Source organism: Mytilus californianus, unplaced genomic scaffold (assembly GCF_021869535.1).
Source record: "Mytilus californianus isolate M0D057914Y unplaced genomic scaffold, xbMytCali1.0.p SCAF_12, whole genome shotgun sequence".
Taxonomy (NCBI): domain Eukaryota; kingdom Metazoa; phylum Mollusca; class Bivalvia; order Mytilida; family Mytilidae; genus Mytilus; species Mytilus californianus.
The window spans coordinates 57846794-57865364 of NW_026262604.1; the positions used below are offsets into that span (position 1 = coordinate 57846794).

At 31.7% G+C, this 18571-nt stretch overlaps 1 protein-coding gene across 1 annotated transcript; it reads right to left on the reverse strand.

Moving 5' to 3' along the window:
* Window positions 1–495: 495 nt before the first annotated feature.
* On the reverse strand, window positions 496–16223 carry LOC127721147 (uncharacterized). Its single transcript, XM_052227820.1, has 6 exons — window positions 16220–16223; window positions 14364–14537; window positions 12929–13096; window positions 11794–11979; window positions 791–931; window positions 496–566 (listed from the first exon to the last, which is right to left on the reverse strand). Exons 1-6 carry the CDS (start codon window positions 16221–16223, stop codon window positions 496–498), a joined length of 744 nt encoding a protein of 247 aa, XP_052083780.1.
* Window positions 16224–18571: the final 2348 nt, after the last annotated feature.

Sequence of the window (18571 nt, forward strand, 5' to 3'; positions counted from 1 at the left end):
AAATATTCCTCGCATTTTCGAAAATGTTGACAATTGCCTATATTTGCATTGGGAACTTTGGTTTCCTTACATTCAGAACAATCATCCATATATCTCCCATGGTACGATGAGCATACAACAACACTTGCTGGACATTTCTCTAAATGGGTTTTTAATTTTGAGCGAAGTAGAGTTACTTTACATCCATAGTTTTTGTTGATACAGGCAACCTCTTCATTTTCGCATATTATCTCATGATCCTTCAGCTTACACATGTGCAGACGAATACCACATTTACATAATGTCATTTCACAACTGTTGCTGTTTGTAACTTCATTACAATTTTGGTAATAACAAACCAAACAATGGCTGTGATCTTAAACGAAAAGGTAATAACATAAACGGTAATGAAAAATTATGTCAACAAAGAAAAATGTTATATATCAAACATGAAAGAATAAGTTGAAAAGTAAGAAAAACTTGACTATTGGTTTTGTTCAAAATAAAGATTTAAGATTAATACACACTGTCACTTGTCATGTGTAAGGTGTAACAGAATGGTGTATGAACACACAACACTGTAGTGTCTATTAATTAAAGTTTTTACGAAATCACATTTAAAAAATAGTGAATTATCTTTTTTACTGTTGTCAATTGTAGATCAATTAAGTGTTTTATTTAATGTTCTTTTCTACCAAATAAACTATTTCTTGAAATCATAATTGATATCTTTGAACAAAATTAGTCTCTTAGTATAAGTTATATTTGACTTTAACTAATGGCGTTATATTACATACTAAACTGCTATTACCTGTCATTGTAGATCTTCGTTGGCAAAGATCTGTCGGGTCCTTTTCAAGCAACAAGTCTATAAACTTGACTACCTCTGCAGGTGTCATCATGTTATTTTGCATTTCATTTAAAATATTGTCCATTATAATTAGCTTCATACCTAAAAAAGAATCGTGTTCTGGTGACAAGATTTGTATTGGTATATATTCAATCAATTTTAAATCTAAGGCAAATATTTTTGAAAGGTATTGTTGAACGGAATATCAAGACAAAATCTGTGCTTTATTCTTTTCATATCTTCAGAGTTGTTACTAAACTCATTTATCAAAACGCACGCAAGAACACTTTTATCGTTTTAAAAGACCAAATGAATTAGCAGCCTGGTGAATCTCATTCAAAGTTTGTACGATCACGGAAAATAATAATTTCGGGCCTAATTTCTATTTTAAAAAAACAACAGCAGACATTATCTGTTAACCAAGCTCTGTTCTTTACGTGTAAATACATTACATCAAATTTTAGGGGATTGCAACACAATTCCATATTCCAGTCTTAAGTATGAAATCGTTTAAGTTATATTGACATATTGTTATTCTAGACTGTTTCCCAAACTGATCGCCCCGAAGATCATAAAAAACATTTTATTAAAATCAGATATGTCATTTAAGGTTCAGATTGTGTAAATACTGCCGGGATTTTTAATGATCATTTTGTTATGTTTACATAAAATCTACCCGTAAATATGTGTTTAATTATAGTGTGTAAAGATGTAAATATCAGTGACAATACAACTACATCATCACAGTGTAGAACGCCACTTGCGGGGTGTCGGCTATGTTTCAAACGGGGTGGCGGTTTTGAAGCGAAGAAAAACTATAAAAACAAGTTAAAGAATCAAAATTTCTTTTTTGAGAATTGTTAGTACCAAATAATGTATTGCTAGGAAGGAACCGAACCATAATCAATTTCAAGCAAGCAGAAGCAGACGTTTACAGTGCTCTGGTTTCTCAAACACCTCTCCCTAGTTTTCCGTGTTGCAGATTTTGAGGCTTCATGTGCAAGTTTCAGGTCGAAAACCTACTTTTGACGATTGTTTCCCGTATGATTTATATAGAAATGAATTCCTATTAAGGAACTTCACCAAATGGCAGATTCTTAGTTAAAGACTATTGGTTTAAAAACTTTTATTTCATCAAAACGTAATGTGTCGCTTGTGGTGTCAGATTTGGTGTCTCAAGGGGTAAAGGCATTTATTAAAAAAAGAATAAATTTGCATATAACTCGGCCTTTATCTGATACTTTGTTATTTAAATGCACCTACTTTGTTATGAGGACAAATTGCAAACTTAGGGTATTTCATTTTGTACATTTTTAAGTCTTATATGTTATGTGCTTTTTAATTTTAGAAAAAAAGACTCAAAGTATTTTTTTTTTTTTTTTACATGAACATGATTTGTTTTCCTTTTCAGTCACTATCATGGTCAAGAAACGTTTGGACTATGGCTCAATGCACCCAAACATAGAGCAAAATTACAGAGAAGACCTCCGTATAAGATTTGCCCGAGGCACCACCAGTCAAAATGCATCAAATTTCTTCACAAGTTTCCGCTGCAAAGCACTCGAGCACGCCACAAAAAAACACTCACTCCCAAACGAATACGATTATTCTCTCCACAGAAATACTCACCGGCATCTATATTAACAAATGACAATACAGCTTCAAGAATACTTGAAGACGAAAACACTTCTATGTTCAACGATTTCAAAACAGCAATTCAGAATGTAGAAAAAACTTGCTGCTGATTTTCTTTCATTCGTGCAAATGGCAGAAGTAAACAAATTTTCATAACACACTATTTCTCTTCTTCTTTTCCTGGGGAATTTCACATTGAAACATCAAGGTCCATGGCGATGAAATCTGATAGTATCGTTTGGCGTGACATGGCTAAATTAATACTTGCCGTTGTAGGGATCGGCCATTCCGCGCTCAGGCAAGTTTCCTGCAATGTGTCCAATACTTTTTGGTCATTTAAATAGTTTACAAATTATAAGAATTTACAGTGAAAAAGGCAGTAGCCAGTTTTCCAAAACCTCTTTGTTGTTTCCCAATACCACATTTCCGATGTAATCCTTTTTGACATTAACTTGACTGTCTCCAGGAAAAGAAAAGAAATATTGTCTAATGGAAAATGCTGTTTTGAATTCGTATAGAATAGATGCGTCATTATCTTCGGGTTTTCTTGAAGCTGTATTGTCATTTTTTTATATAGATGCCGGTGAGTATTTCTATTGAGAGAGTAATCGAATTTGCTTGGGAGTAAGTGCTTTTTGCGGCGTGCACGAGTGCTTTGTAAAGGAAACTGGTAGAGAAATTTGATGGAGTTTAGCTGTTGGTGGCTTTGGGCAAATCTTATACTGATGTCTCCTCTGTGATGTTGCTCCATGTTTGGGTGCATTGAGCCACAGTCGTAACTTTTTCCTGACCATGATAATGAATGTAAAGGAAAACAAATCTTGTTCAGGTATAAAACAAAATACTTTGAGTCTTTTTTTCACTATTTCTAAAATTAAAAAGCACACATCTTATCAGCCTAAACAACGTACAAAATGAAATACCCTAAGTTTGCAATTTGTCCTCATAACAAAGAAGGTGCGTTTGAATTACAAAGTATCAGATAAAGGCCGAGTTATATGCAAATTTATTCTTTTTTTAATAAATGCCTCTACCTCTTGGGACACAAAATCTGACACCCCAAGTGACACATTATATTTTGATGTAATAAAAGTTTTTAAACCAATAGTTTTCACTAAGAAGCTGCCATTTGGTGAAGTTCCTTAATAGGAATTCATTTCTATATAAATCATACGGGAAATAATCGTCAAAAGTAGGTTTTCGTCCTGAAACTTGCACATGAAGCCTCAAAATCTGCAACAAGTAAAACTAGGGAGAGGTGTTTGAGAAACCAGAGCACTTGAAAAAACGTCTGCTTCTGCTCGCTGGAAATAGATTATGGTTCGGTTCCTTCCGTGCAATACATTATTTGGTACTAACAATTCTAAAAAAAAGAAATGTTGATACTTGAACTTACCTTAATTGTTTTTCTCCGCTTCAAAACCGCCACCCCGTGTCAAACATAGCCGACACCCCGCATGTGGCGTTCTACACGGTGATCATGTAATTGCATTTATGCCTGCCCCCCTAGTTCCCATGTTATCACAGGAGACCGTAACATCGTTCGTAACCGGGAGTTGAAATCATTCCTCAGTAAAGGATCTAAATATCGTCCCCCGTCAATTATTAATTGGAATGAATGTCGTAATATCATCCACGACTAACTCCGTACTTACTGCTTGAAATTGATAAACGAGAAAAAGCTGACAAGAAATCCATGGCCTCTTTTTTTTTATTTCAGTAATGAACATAGTTGATATACGTATACAACATTTTAAAAAACATTATACTTTTAACAACAACCATAAGAACCCTATTTCTCGTATTAACATAAACTAAAAGAACTCGCCATGGAATTTGATTTTTGTCCCGGCTGACAAAGCTTCTAATAATATCATTATTGTTTGACGTAAATTTTACATTGAGGTTCTGCAAAAGGAAATCACGAATTTACCAGCAATCCAACTGACTCCATTTTCGGAAAATGACATCTGTAACAAACATAAACTGTTAGCTCCTTCTTTACAAGCAGAACCAAATACAATGAAAGTTCCAACTATGTACTGGCTTCCGCAGCTGCATATAACACCTTACAAACATAGATTTATTTCATCTTAAAGCCATAGTTCTACTATTTCACTGTCTATTCTACTTACTTATACACTTGATAACAAACCTTAAAATAAATTGCCCAAATAAGGCCTTTGAAAATAGTGGAATTAATTACTTTTGAAGTGTCAAAAATTCGTTGGAAGTACTTGATAAATTGCATGCTTATATTGGTGATTTTGAATCTGTTCAAAGTTTTGATTTTTCTACCTTATATACCACTTTGCCTCATATTCTTATTAAGAAAAAATGCACACACCTTATTAATAGGATTTTTAAAAAGTCAGAAAATATATGTTTAAACTCTTTTATGTCATTTTTTAGTAACTGCAAACAAAGGAACTATGTCAATGCTTTGATACTATAACATTTCTGTTCGCTTGGGATATACCGTATATCGTCAAGTTATTGGAATTCCAATGGGGACTAACTGTGCACCACTTATTGTGGACCTGTTCATGTATTGTTATGAGTTACAATTTATGACTAAAATCAGCAAAGACCCATCGAAACAACATCTGATACCAAAATTTAATAATACTTTTAGATATTTGGATTATATATTGGCTCTCAATACTGACGACTTCAGTATGTACACTAAAGAGATTTATCCTGTTGAACTTACTTTAAATAAAGCTAATACTAACAATGAACACTGTGATTTTTTGGATCTTGGTATTTATATCATTAACGGGAAGCTTAATGCCATAATTTATGATAAAAGAGATGATTTTTCATTTCGTATTGGTAATTATCCATTTTTAGATGGTGACGATCCCTTGTGGTGTTTATATATCTCAACTTGTACGATTTGCTCGTGTATGTAACAGCGTATTCGATATAAGTGAAAGAAATCTATGCTTAACTGAAAATTATAACACCAGGGTTTTTCTATATCAAAAACTAGTCAAAACATTTACTAAATTTTATCATTGGTACCAGGACATCATTATTAAATATAATTCAATATACAGACATCTTATACGTTCAGGTATTTCACATCCAATCTTTTATGATAATATTCTGTTCAAAGCACAAAAATGTCGGCATTCACTTCAAAAGCTAACAAAACCTTTAAACAGATATATTAAGAAGGGATATAGTTACGATACTGTTGTCAGGTCATTAAAGATTGCATATTTTGGCTTTAATATTAACTGACTTATAGGGTCTTTCCATGGGAAATCAACACATTTATTCTATAACCACTTGTTGGCATGATACGGGTTATGTTCTTCTCATATATGTTATGATGGTAAGATACTAAACCCCTAACTGGAGGGATTGTGCTTGATATTCATATGATGAAGACATAATCTTTCAATCAGTTTAATTGAGGTCTGAAGCTGGCATGTCAGTAACTGCTAGTCGTCCATTGTTAATTCATGTATCATTGCCATTTTGTTTAGTTTCCGTTGTTACCTATTCTGACATCGGACTCGGACTTCTTTTAAACTGAGTTTTACTGTGCGTATTGCTGTGTGTGGTTTTTTCTACATTGGCTATAGGTATAGGGGAGAGTTGAGATCTCAAAAAAACATGTTTAACCCCGCCGCATGTTTGCGCCTGTCCCAAGTTAGGAGCCTCTTGCCATTGTTAGTCTTGTATGGTTTTTAATTTTAGTTTCTTTTATATATTTCGGGATTGAGTATGACGGCCATTATGATTGAAATAGTACACATTTTTGTTTTATGGGCAAGCTGAAGAACGCCTCCATGTGCGGGATTTCCTCGCTGTATTGAAGACCCATTGGTAGACTTCGGCTGTTTCTGCTCTTTGGTCGGGTTGTTGTCTCTTTGAGGTGTAATACCACCATTGATTTTCCCCTATTATTCTTTGTTAAATTTGCACTTTTCAAAAAATTGTGCAGAATTTATCTTTGTTTCAAATAAAGAAATACTTGGCATGAGTAAAGTTTTATCCTGTCCAGTACTATAGAAAAAATTTTACATAACATTTCATTGCATATAAGAAAATAACCATCACTGGAAGTTAACCAATCAAATTTTCCCCCTTTTTTAACCTGTGTACAAGCTTTAGTAACCATGTAACCTCAAGTTTCCAAAATATTCTATAGAAACCCCAAATAAAGAAATAATGGTGCTTTGAAACACCCAAGATATATGTTTATGACTCAGAAATGTTTTACTGCAATGAAATGTAGGATCAATTACCTGCAACTGTCAAATTCAAGGGAATATTTTTTTTCGACCTATTTTCGTATGCAACCGGATGTGACGTACTATGATTTGGTGGTATTACACCTAAAGAAGACTTTTTTGTTTAATAAACTCAATGTGACTTTTTTCCTTTTTAATACTGGTTATTTTAAGCATTCCTGTCAAGTTTTGTCATAATCAGTTCAATATTTTGAGAAAAATCTAGTATAATGTAAGACGACATCTACAGCGATTCGAGCAAAATTTCTTCGAAAAAATTCAAACCAAGCCGCATCATGATAGAATATAGTGTGGACCAATAAATGATCAAATATTTATCTCATCTGCCTACAAACAGTTGAATATGATACAAAAGATGACTTTAGGATGATAAATACTACTAATGGACCTCTTTGTCTTCCTTATAAGGTCTCTTTTGGTCCATTTATACCTCTCATTTCCTCAAAATTTCTACTTTTTAGGCCAATAAATAAAACTTTTGGGGTAACTTTTACTCATTTATGATATAAATGTTATTATAAATGATTAATTGAAGTATTCAAGCTGAATGAACTATCCGTATAAAAGTTTACTGTCTCCAAGGAGGTTTCAATAAGTCCTTACGTAAAACTTAAATGTACGCCGCGTTCCAGAGAGGGACATAAAAAACTTCTCTTTTGGTGAATAATTTGTTGTTACTGCTTTGAAAATAATTTCATTTACTTAAAACTATATATTTATTAAAGTATTTCTTAGGAAAAATTTTCTAGTATAGCAGAATATAAGAAATAAGGAGAAAAAGCTCCCCAAGACTCTAAGTATGGCTTGTTCTGTCAACTAATATTCATGGTAAAGTCCTATTTCAAGGAAATTTTTTTCATAAAATGTATTTTGGAGACTCAATCCACTCAGAATATTTCATTATTTGTAATATTTCACTTAAATAGCAAAAAATTTTAACACATGAGAGTACTCACAAGGTCAAAGGTGCATGTACAGCCTCCCATATTAGGTGTAATACCACCATTGATTTTCCCCTATTAGTCTTTGTTAAATTTACACTTTTCAAAAATTGTGCAGAATTTATCTTTGTTTCAAATAAATAAATACTTGGCATGAGTAAAGTTTTATCCTGTCCAGTACTATAGAAAAAAATTCACATAACATTTCATTGCATATAAGAAAATAACCATCACTGGAAGTTAACCAATCAAATTTTCCCCCTTTTTTAACCTGTGTACAAGCTTTAGTAACCATGTAACCTCAAGTTTCCAAAACATTCTATAGAAACCCCAAATAAAGAAATAATGGTGCTTTGAAATACCCAAGATATATGTTTATGACTCAGAAATGTTTTACTGCAATGAAATGTAGGATCAATTACCTGCAACTGTCAAATTCAAGGGAATATTTTTTTTCGACCTATTTTCGTATGCAACCGGATGTGACGTACTATGATTTGGTGGTATTACACCTAAAGAAGACTTTTTTGTTTAATAAACTCAATGTGACTTTTTTCCTTTTTAATACTGGTTATTTTAAGCATTCCTGTCAAGTTTTGTCATAATCAGTTCAATATTTTGAGAAAAATCTAGTATAATGTAAGACGACATCTACAGCGATTCGAGCAAAATTTCTTCGAAAAAATTCAAACCAAGCCGCATCATGATAGAATATAGTGTGGACCAATAAATGATCAAATATTTATCTCATCTGCCTACAAACAGTTGAATATGATACAAAAGATGACTTTAGGATGATAAATACTACTAATGGACCTCTTTGTCTTCCTTATAAGGTCTCTTTTGGTCCATTTATACCTCTCATTTCCTCAAAATTTCTACTTTTTAGGCCAATAAATAAAACTTTTGGGGTAACTTTTACTCATTTATGATATAAATGTTATTATAAATGATTAATTGAAGTATTCAAGCTGAATGAACTATCCGTATAAAAGTTTACTGTCTCCAAGGAGGTTTCAATAAGTCCTTACGTAAAACTTAAATGTACGCCGCGTTCCAGAGAGGGACATAAAAAACTTCTCTTTTGGTGAATAATTTGTTGTTACTGCTTTGAAAATAATTTCATTTACTTAAAACTATATATTTATTAAAGTATTTCTTAGGAAAAATTTTCTAGTATAGCAGAATATAAGAAATAAGGAGAAAAAGCTCCCCAAGACTCTAAGTATGGCTTGTTCTGTCAACTAATATTCATGGTAAAGTCCTATTTCAAGGAAATTTTTTTCATAAAATGTATTTTGGAGACTCAATCCACTCAGAATATTTCATTATTTGTAATATTTCACTTAAATAGCAAAAAATTTTAACACATGAGAGTACTCACAAGGTCAAAGGTGCATGTACAGCCTCCCATATTAGGTGTAATACCACCATTGATTTTCCCCTATTAGTCTTTGTTAAATTTACACTTTTCAAAAATTGTGCAGAATTTATCTTTGTTTCAAATAAATAAATACTTGGCATGAGTAAAGTTTTATCCTGTCCAGTACTATAGAAAAAAATTCACATAACATTTCATTGCATATAAGAAAATAACCATCACTGGAAGTTAACCAATCAAATTTTCCCCCTTTTTTAACCTGTGTACAAGCTTTAGTAACCATGTAACCTCAAGTTTCCAAAACATTCTATAGAAACCCCAAATAAAGAAATAATGGTGCTTTGAAATACCCAAGATATATGTTTATGACTCAGAAATGTTTTACTGCAATGAAATGTAGGATCAATTACCTACAACTGTCAAATTCAAGGGAATATTTTTTTTCGACCTATTTTCGTATGCAACCGGATGTGACGTACTATGATTTGGTGGTATTACACCTTGACACATTTCCCATTTCCATTCTCAATTTTGTCAGATGAATAAGCAGTAAAAGGTATGTTTCCGAAAATACCATGTAGTCGATTATTTCATCATTAACATAATTTTGCATCATAACATGTACAAGATGCATGAATTTATTTGAAGATCGAAAGTTTACCACTTCGACAAAAATTCTTACTCAATGTATCTATTGTATCGGAAATCAGTAAATCAGTCCTTAAAATTAAGTGCATATAAGATGCATTCTATGAAAACAAAGATTTTGGACTATAACTGTAGTGCAGTATATCTTTTTTTAAAGAGGGTGACGTTCTCAAGAAGGGTGTTGTTAAAAAGTACATTTAAAACAAAATGCGAATTGGTCAAAACGGCTATTAAACGATAATAACACGAAAAAGAAGTCCATTTACCATTTAAGTTTTGTTTTACTTATTTGTATGTTAAATCTTGCATATACTTCCAATAAAAGTTTCCTAAACTATTCTTTTCAATTATATAGCCGAATACGAAGTAAAAAATCATGAACATCTTCATTTTATATAATGAATCCGATAAGGAGTCGTCTGGCGATGTTCGTCCAAATTAGCACAAGATAGATTTTAATTTTCTGGACATGTAGGATCCTTTCGTGTTTTATCTGTCTGTAGCAGTTCTCAAAATATAAGACATTTTTTGTAATTTACCACTTTTTTCTATTTCTAGGCATGTTGACCGTGTTTGGTGGTAAGCTGAATCAGTTGGCAAATTAATTTAGATTGACACGAAAAGAACGGGTATGGAGAAGTTATTTTCTGATTGCTAGGTATTTTTCGGTGGCTGGATTGTTGTTCAATATTTAACACGACGGTGGACGTGATGACCTTGAGAGCTGATATCTTGACTCAGTATTGGAACTCAACATATTTGTATAATTTACAATTACATTTTAACTAATATAAAAGTTTTGAGGATTTAGACCAACAATATGTTTTTCTTTCGCCATCGTATCTTCGTAAAGGAGAGGGACGAAAGATACCAGACAGTCAAACTCATAGATCGAAAACAAACTGACAACGCCATGGCCAAAAATAAAAATACAACCAGACAAATAATAGTACAGATGACACAACATATAAAACTAAAGACTAAGCAACACGAACCCCACCAAAAACTGGGGGTAATCTCAGGTGTTCCGGAAGGGTAAGCAGATCTTGCTCCACATGTGGCACCCCTCGTGTTGCTTATGTTATTACAAATCTGGTAAATAGTCTAATTCGGTAAGTCACATTCGTGAAAATGGAAGGGTATTGTAGTTACGACATAAGGAACATATCCGATATCATCTGTGAAACGGTTATTCCATAACGGTCAACCAACTCGTGATGGCGTCCGTAAAATTTACGAAGGGATGATTTCAACTTCACCATTTGGAACTCTTGGCTTAATAGCTTCCTTGTGAGCAGCAATCCTCTATCAAGGAAATCATGATAGGAAACACAAGCCCGGGAATATCGTATCAATTGGGAGATATATACTCCGTATGCAGGCGCTGCTGGAATGTTGCTACATAGAAATGGAAAGTTCACAATTGGGAAGCTGAAATCATCTCTTTTGTCGTAAAGTTTTGTTTTCAACCGACCCTCATTGTCAATTTCTATATGTAAGTCAAGATATGAGGCAGACTTAACTGTATCTGTAGTATCCTTTATCCCTAGTTCGATGGGATAGATTCGTTCAACATAGTCACCAAATTTTGTATTATTTAGTGAGAGAACATCATCTGTATAGCGGAACGTAGAGTTAAAGGATATTGCTAACTTCTTATCTTTCGTAAGCTGTAAAGATAAACACGCTATCTTTTAGACAAACTTTTCACAATGATGTTTGTTGTCCTCGATATTAAGGATTCTGAAGAATGTTTTGTGGCAATATTCTGTTATTTGTGTTTATTTTTTATTGTTCTCGATCACTCCTTCATTATCATTTTAATTTTTGTTTACAAGGTTTATACTTTAATATGATTTTTTACCAGAAAAAAAAAACACATTTAATGTTTATGCTACATAAAGAGGTGTATTTTGATGTGTTTCCCTCAGTTTTGGTTTGTAACCCGGATTTGTTTTCTCTCAATCGATTTATGACTTTCGAACAGCGGTATACTACTGTTGCCTTTATTTATCTTATAATGTATACATTGTCCACTCCTATTTATATTTTAAAACGATATTGTGTCTGGTTTTGCATTTTTGTCTATACCTGAGCCGTTTCCTAGCTGTGTGTTTTCGGAAAAAGCCATCGTCTGATCATGTTGTCTTTCAGCGTTGTGTATTTGGAATGGTTGTACACGTTTCTCCTTTTCTCCGGAATTATGTTCGTCTAATTCATTATTATTTGATGCACAGCACAGTGACTGTTTTATTTGAACATTGTCCAATATTTCAACTGTAAAAAAAAACTATATGTTAATAACGTTTTATAATCTTGAAACGATTTATTTTTCAATAGTTCCGTTATCATTTCAGAATATCTATATAATACGTGTTTTTATTGCTGATATTTAAGGAATAAAACATTCATTGCAAGTACCATCTGTTGACAACACATGTATATAGAAAAGTAGAAAATCTAGAATTCTACCTTCGAATCGGAACTTGCAAATAAGTATAACCAGTCCTCATAATAAAGATATGAATAAGATGCTTTTTTATCATTATAAATACTAATAGACGGGATGTAGTATTATAATATATCAAACTATTAATTAATATGAAACTTGTGTGTATAATAATCGTCCTCATATCACATTTGCAATGCTTCAATATGATACAATTTGGAACAGCAAGATATCTGCGGTCATAATTGAACTTTTACCAATATAGATCCACGTCAACCAACGCATCCGTTGTTTACTAAAAGCGTACACGGGATTCTTATTTGAATTGTGTATACGTTGATGAACGTCATTGATATGAACACGTATTGAGATATTAGGCCCTAAAATTTAGGGCAATAGCTGCTTTCATATGAACAATTTGTATGGCAATTAGCGTTTGGGAGATATAAAGAAGAATGCAAAAACCATTTACATATTTTGCTTTGATTGGTTTTATACTTCTTTTGTCTTTATCTCTTTTTGGTCATTCAATTGGTATTCAATATTGCATCAACATGTGGTTTTTTCTGAGTATTTTTATTTTTTTTTGCTTTTTCTTTTTTGGTACATTTAAACGGTTTCAGTAAAAATATTATGAACATGAAAATGAACAATGAGATAGAATGGTCATATTTTAATTGTATTTTAACATATACTTTGTTCGCTCTTATTGTCAATGATTACGAATTTATATCCGTTTTACGTAAAAATTAATATTTTATGATAATCAATATCTACCTGAATAGCTTTGGTAATCATTAATTGTCTCTTGTTTAGGTTCACGTTTATCTATTTGAGAACATTCCATGAGTGTATCGATTTTCTTTAATCCATGTTCTTCTTTTTCATAACTAATCGATTCATGGTACTGCAAGGTGTTCATATGGATTTTGACTGAAATCCCATCTGTAACATTATCAATTGATTTATTAATTATGTAATTTGACTAATAAGATCATATTTTTCACAGATTAAAAAGTTTTAGCAAAATCAAAAAAGGGGACCATTGTTAACTTCTTCGATACTGCTTTTCAGACTATTTCCTTGCAGATATTTCATATCAATCCGAAAATTTTCAAAGTGGTCCTGTTTTTACACCCTTACTGTGATGTGATACGATTGTCTATGATAAATATATTTATCCTGATTTAAAGTAATTTCTCGCAATTTGATTGGCTGATATTGTTCTAATAAATTTCAGTACATTTTTTTTATTATGCAATTGGAATTATCTCCCTTATACCATTGACATGATAAAATAAATTGCTTTATAGTCCTAACATTTTTCATTTTTCACAGTTTTAGATTAAATATTTTAATATATTTGGTTGATATTGTCCTTATAATTAAATTTGAATATATGATTTTTAATATAAAACAAAATTGGGATAAATTCGTTACACAGTGTGCAACTGTCCTAATACGGAAATCATCTGGTCAATAAAATTCTCGCATTAGGACAATTGCACACTGTGTAACTAATAATTCCAGCAACTAGATGTTATATCTGAATCAATTTACAACAGATAACATTGATCCTGACGTGAAAACTGGTCTCTCGACTTTTATAGTTATATTTCTTGTTTTTATTGTGTCGTGTATTTTAAAACATCAACAGAAAATAATAAAAACCTGAAAGCATATATCAGACTCAATTGAACTGATGAACATAGTGATGATTTTTTTTCAGCGACAATAAAAAGGAAAGCACTAATTGTACATCTCAGAAATCCGAGACATGTATAGTGATATATTTTCTCGGCAGGGTGCTGCAGAAATGCAACACTATGTGTTTCGGTTGATGTTCATCAATAATTTGTTTTCCAGTTATTCAACTGTCAATGCAAATAAAGCTATATTAATTGGCTGTATCCGTTGGATACTTTTCCTTAAACGACAGTACAGTGCGTTCTTTTTTGCAATATGTTAACTGAAATGTAATATCTGCATGATAATAAAGATAAAAATCTCAGTTAATCATTGACCCAATGCTTAATTATTTTTTCTATTGTGTTCTATTTATACTTTCTTCGATTTTTTTTTTTTTAGTTTTCATACCTTTCTATCTAATACTAACTGCATGAATACTTAATCGTTTTTTCTTCTGACATTGAGTTACATGCTATGAGTGGAGTAATGCAATGAGATAATCTATTAATTACTATCATCATACCTTGAGAGCTTCCAATCTGTGCAGATGGACATTCAACAGTTGTTTCGTGTTCAGTTTCAGTTGTGAATATTTGCATATTATTGATTATTTCCTTTAATGCATGTTCTTCCTCTGTCTCACTGATAGTTGTACGTCTCTGCGAAGTATTAATTTCGATTTTATCTAAAGTCTCAGCTGAGTTATAAAAAAAACAATAAAGAAATTTATGAGATATATTGCATGTGTCTAATGCGCGTTACTGGATTTACCTTACTTTAAAACGCATATTTGAAAGCAAATGATTTTAAAGAACCATACGAGCTGAAGAGCCTATTGACCAAAAAGGAACTAAAATAATAGCCATCCGTCAAGTTTGCCTGTATATGTTATAAGTTGTACATGTTATGCATATGTAAAACATGAGATGCGTGATAATGGTAAATCAGATATCAACCGATTGATCAAAATAAACAAACTAACTTATCAGGCATTATACGCTATATGGATTTCCACAGCCGACAGAAAAAAGCCCAAAGCAGATAGACAAAGAAAAAACTCATACATTTCAAGAAAAATATTCAAGTCGAAGTTATCGACATGTCTGATTATTTTAATAACAATGTATTACCATAATCTACATAAAAAACGCCTGTACCATGTCAGGAATATGACAGTTGTTATCTATTCGTTTGATGTTTTTTTAAGATTTTGATTTTGCCATTTGATCAACATGATTAAGGGCTTTCCATTTTGAATTTTCCTCGGAGTTCGGTATTTTTGTTATTTTACTTTTTAGTGAGTTTTGAAAGACGCCGTTATTTGCAACATACAATCGGCAATCGTATGGTAACTAATAATGCCAATTTTCTTGCCAAAAGCAGGAAGAAAATTATTCAACGGCTACATTTTTTTCAATTTTTACCTTATTCTGTATCAACAAAGTAATTTTGGTGTGTAATCTTTAAAAAACGAGGTGACAGAGAGAAACGTAAATTAATTCAGGAAACGATATGAACAATATGCAATAGGTATGAGAAGATGTGGAATGAGCGCCAATTAAACAAATCTCAATTTGTAAAACTAAATCATGATATGTAAAGTACGGCCTTTAACACCGAGCCTTAGCTACCACCGAACAGCAAGCTATGAAGGGCCCCAACAATGATTAGTGTCAAACTATTTAAACAGGAAACCAACGGTCTAATCTATATAAAAAACGAAAAAAGAGACACGTATAAGTACAGTTTAGAATATGCGTAAAACTGATTATGAAATTAAACAAATGTGGGACAATTGTTGTTGTAGAAATTATTTGCTTGTTCTTATTTGAATTGCTTCACTCTATTTTCAATATAACCAATACTAGCCCTTGGTCAACGATTGTTTTATTAATCTCTTGTTTTTTGCCAATTTAAAGTTTGTGTTTTAGAGAATGTGATACCCTCATATCACGAAGAACAGAAACTGTCATAGTGACACAGGAGTTGAGTCGTAGAAATAATTTTGCGGTTTTCAGTTGACATATACCTTGCTTGATTGATGTTATACTTTTCGTTAGCAATTGTAAAAACGAATCGGATATAGTATAAGATTAAGAATGATATTCACATTAGCTTGTGACATCTACACGCAAAAGTGAACGACACAGTTAACGCAAACGTTATTCAACGATAGGGGAAAGGTAAAATCACAAAAAAATCAAACACATCAAACGAATGGATAACAAATTTCATATTTCTAACTTGATACATGCATTTTCTTATGTAGAAAATGGTGGATAAAACATGGCTTTATAGCTAGCTAAACCTCTCACTTGAATGAAAAGGAAGTGATTCGTTTATTGTTTCTTTCTTAATATTATCAAAATCATCACATACCCATTCTGGTCAATGTACAATGGATTGCTGTAAAATTTTCCTCATCATACTTTGAAATACTTCGCTGTATGACCTACGAAAATAGTTAAGAAATGACGACCGTTTTCATTAAAATGAGGCAGAAAATATCATTGTTAGTAATGTTGGAGATGAATTCGAACATTTCCTTGCAAAAATCATAATTTCCATACACTATCAAATTTATAAAAGTTTATTTTCATTATAATAAAAAAAAAGCTTTGCATTTAATTTTTCTACGATTCTTAATTTTTTACATATTTGAATGAAATTTATACAGTCGTTTTAAATTTCATAAAAAAATGTAAGGATAATATTTTGATATATCAGACAGGTGATTTGTCTATAAGTGTTTCACAGGTACCACCGCAATCAAAACATTTCGGGCCAAATGAATTTCGAAATATTTATTTAATTTATTGTGTGTAGATCATGTATGTTGTTATTATATATCAATTAGGGTATAATTATGTAATACCTCTTTTTCAGTAATCTTGTCTTGCAGTTGTTGAAGAATGATTTTAATCTGTTCAATTGGATAACTTTCATTAACGTTTCTTCTCTTGGTATTATATATTAGAGTAGTAATATCTCCTCCATAATCATCGCTCACTGATTCTGCTAATCCTCTGAGTGCCCCTTCCAGTTTCGTCCAATAATTGTTAAACTCTAGTGTTGATATGTTTAGTAAATTTGAGGAATGAACAATTTTGTTTCTTACATTTTTTATTGTTTGCAACCTATCTTCCTCTGCTTGCTGGATGTTGTCGCAATTTTTAATGATACAACAAATTAATGTTATATCCATAACATCCACACTTACATTTGCTACTGGTGCAATGCAACACATGCATTTTTGTATCAGTTTTCCGTTCAACCTTTTCACATGGGACTTATTTTCACGTGCCGTTACACAAAAAAGCAAATTGAATTGTTCCGCGGATAAAACTTTCTGTTGTTTTAATTTTTCTATCGTGCAGCCTTTTTCACAGCATGGTGTAGTATGATGTAGATGATATATAGCGTGTCTTTTGTTTTCCAGATATTTACAAAAAGTGTCGCCTTTAAGTATCACAGTTTTGAAAAATCGATTTAATACATCTGGTGTGATAAAATGCAGTAGAAAAAAAAGTCTGCTCATGTTATCCTCTTCTTCGTTAGCCATTTTTTTACGCAATATTTTAAACTAAAACCAAATGATATGTATTAAAAATTATACAAAGAATAATGTTGTGTGTTTGCTTTCTCTAGATTGTATCTTGGACAGCTAAGTCTTGTATTATTTCTATTGCTATATGTATTATTCTTCTTTTTTTTTTTGTGATTTGCTACCGTATCAACTAAATTCAAAATAAGTTTTTTTCTCGTTAAATGAACAATGTGTTTTTTCATCTGGATTTTGGTGTTATAATTAATTGCGTGTCGGTACCACTTCAACTAACTGGCTATTTTGTGTGTCATTATTGATTTTTAATTGTTGCGAATAAAAAGGTATATAAGTGCTTTATCAAACAAAGTTAAAAGAAAGAAAAACAACACAATTATTGCATGGTTAATAGAAAAAACACAAGACATACAGTTGTTTTCTGAAAATAACACATTGATAATAACATGAATTAAGAATAGCAACGTATACCTTTTCAAGGATTTTATTTATTATTAAGCTATATGATCGTCATACTTTTTAGTAGGTTCTGCTGTATATTGTACATTTTTTATTTATTTATTTTCATTTAATAATTAATTTCAATACACAACGTTTGGCTCTATGAAGTTTCAAATGTTGTTCTTAGTGCATCTTGTCAATACCAGTATGTCTCAAATGCACGTTTTATTGTCATTGGAATACAAAGAATAGTCTGTATGTCTCCATTGAAGGAAGGGGAGAGTTCAAGTGGTGTACAGAAACAATGATTGTTTTACAAATGATAATTAACTTTCCTCCGTTTGGATTGCATGCAATTCCGTCATTTTGTGTCTTGATTTTTTTTTTATTCTGCGTGGATATGCAACTTTAAACATTTATATGACTAGTGTCGTCTCTAATTAAATACGTCTTGAAGAGTAAATATTAAATACATGGTTGCTTAGTTTTTAAAATTAATAGACTGTCATTCTTCAATGTTTGAAAAGTCAATAGTCCTTATTACGATCTCCAGTCAAAGTGCTTTACCATAATTAATTCCTAAAATCCTTAAGTTTATGTGAAAACACAAATATCATTGGAAATCAATTTCTGCACTTCGTTTCTTTTTTAATCTAATAAGCTTATTTCTTTTTATATTTCAAAAGTTTATAATACACAAGTATAGAATATGATAGTTTATCTAATGA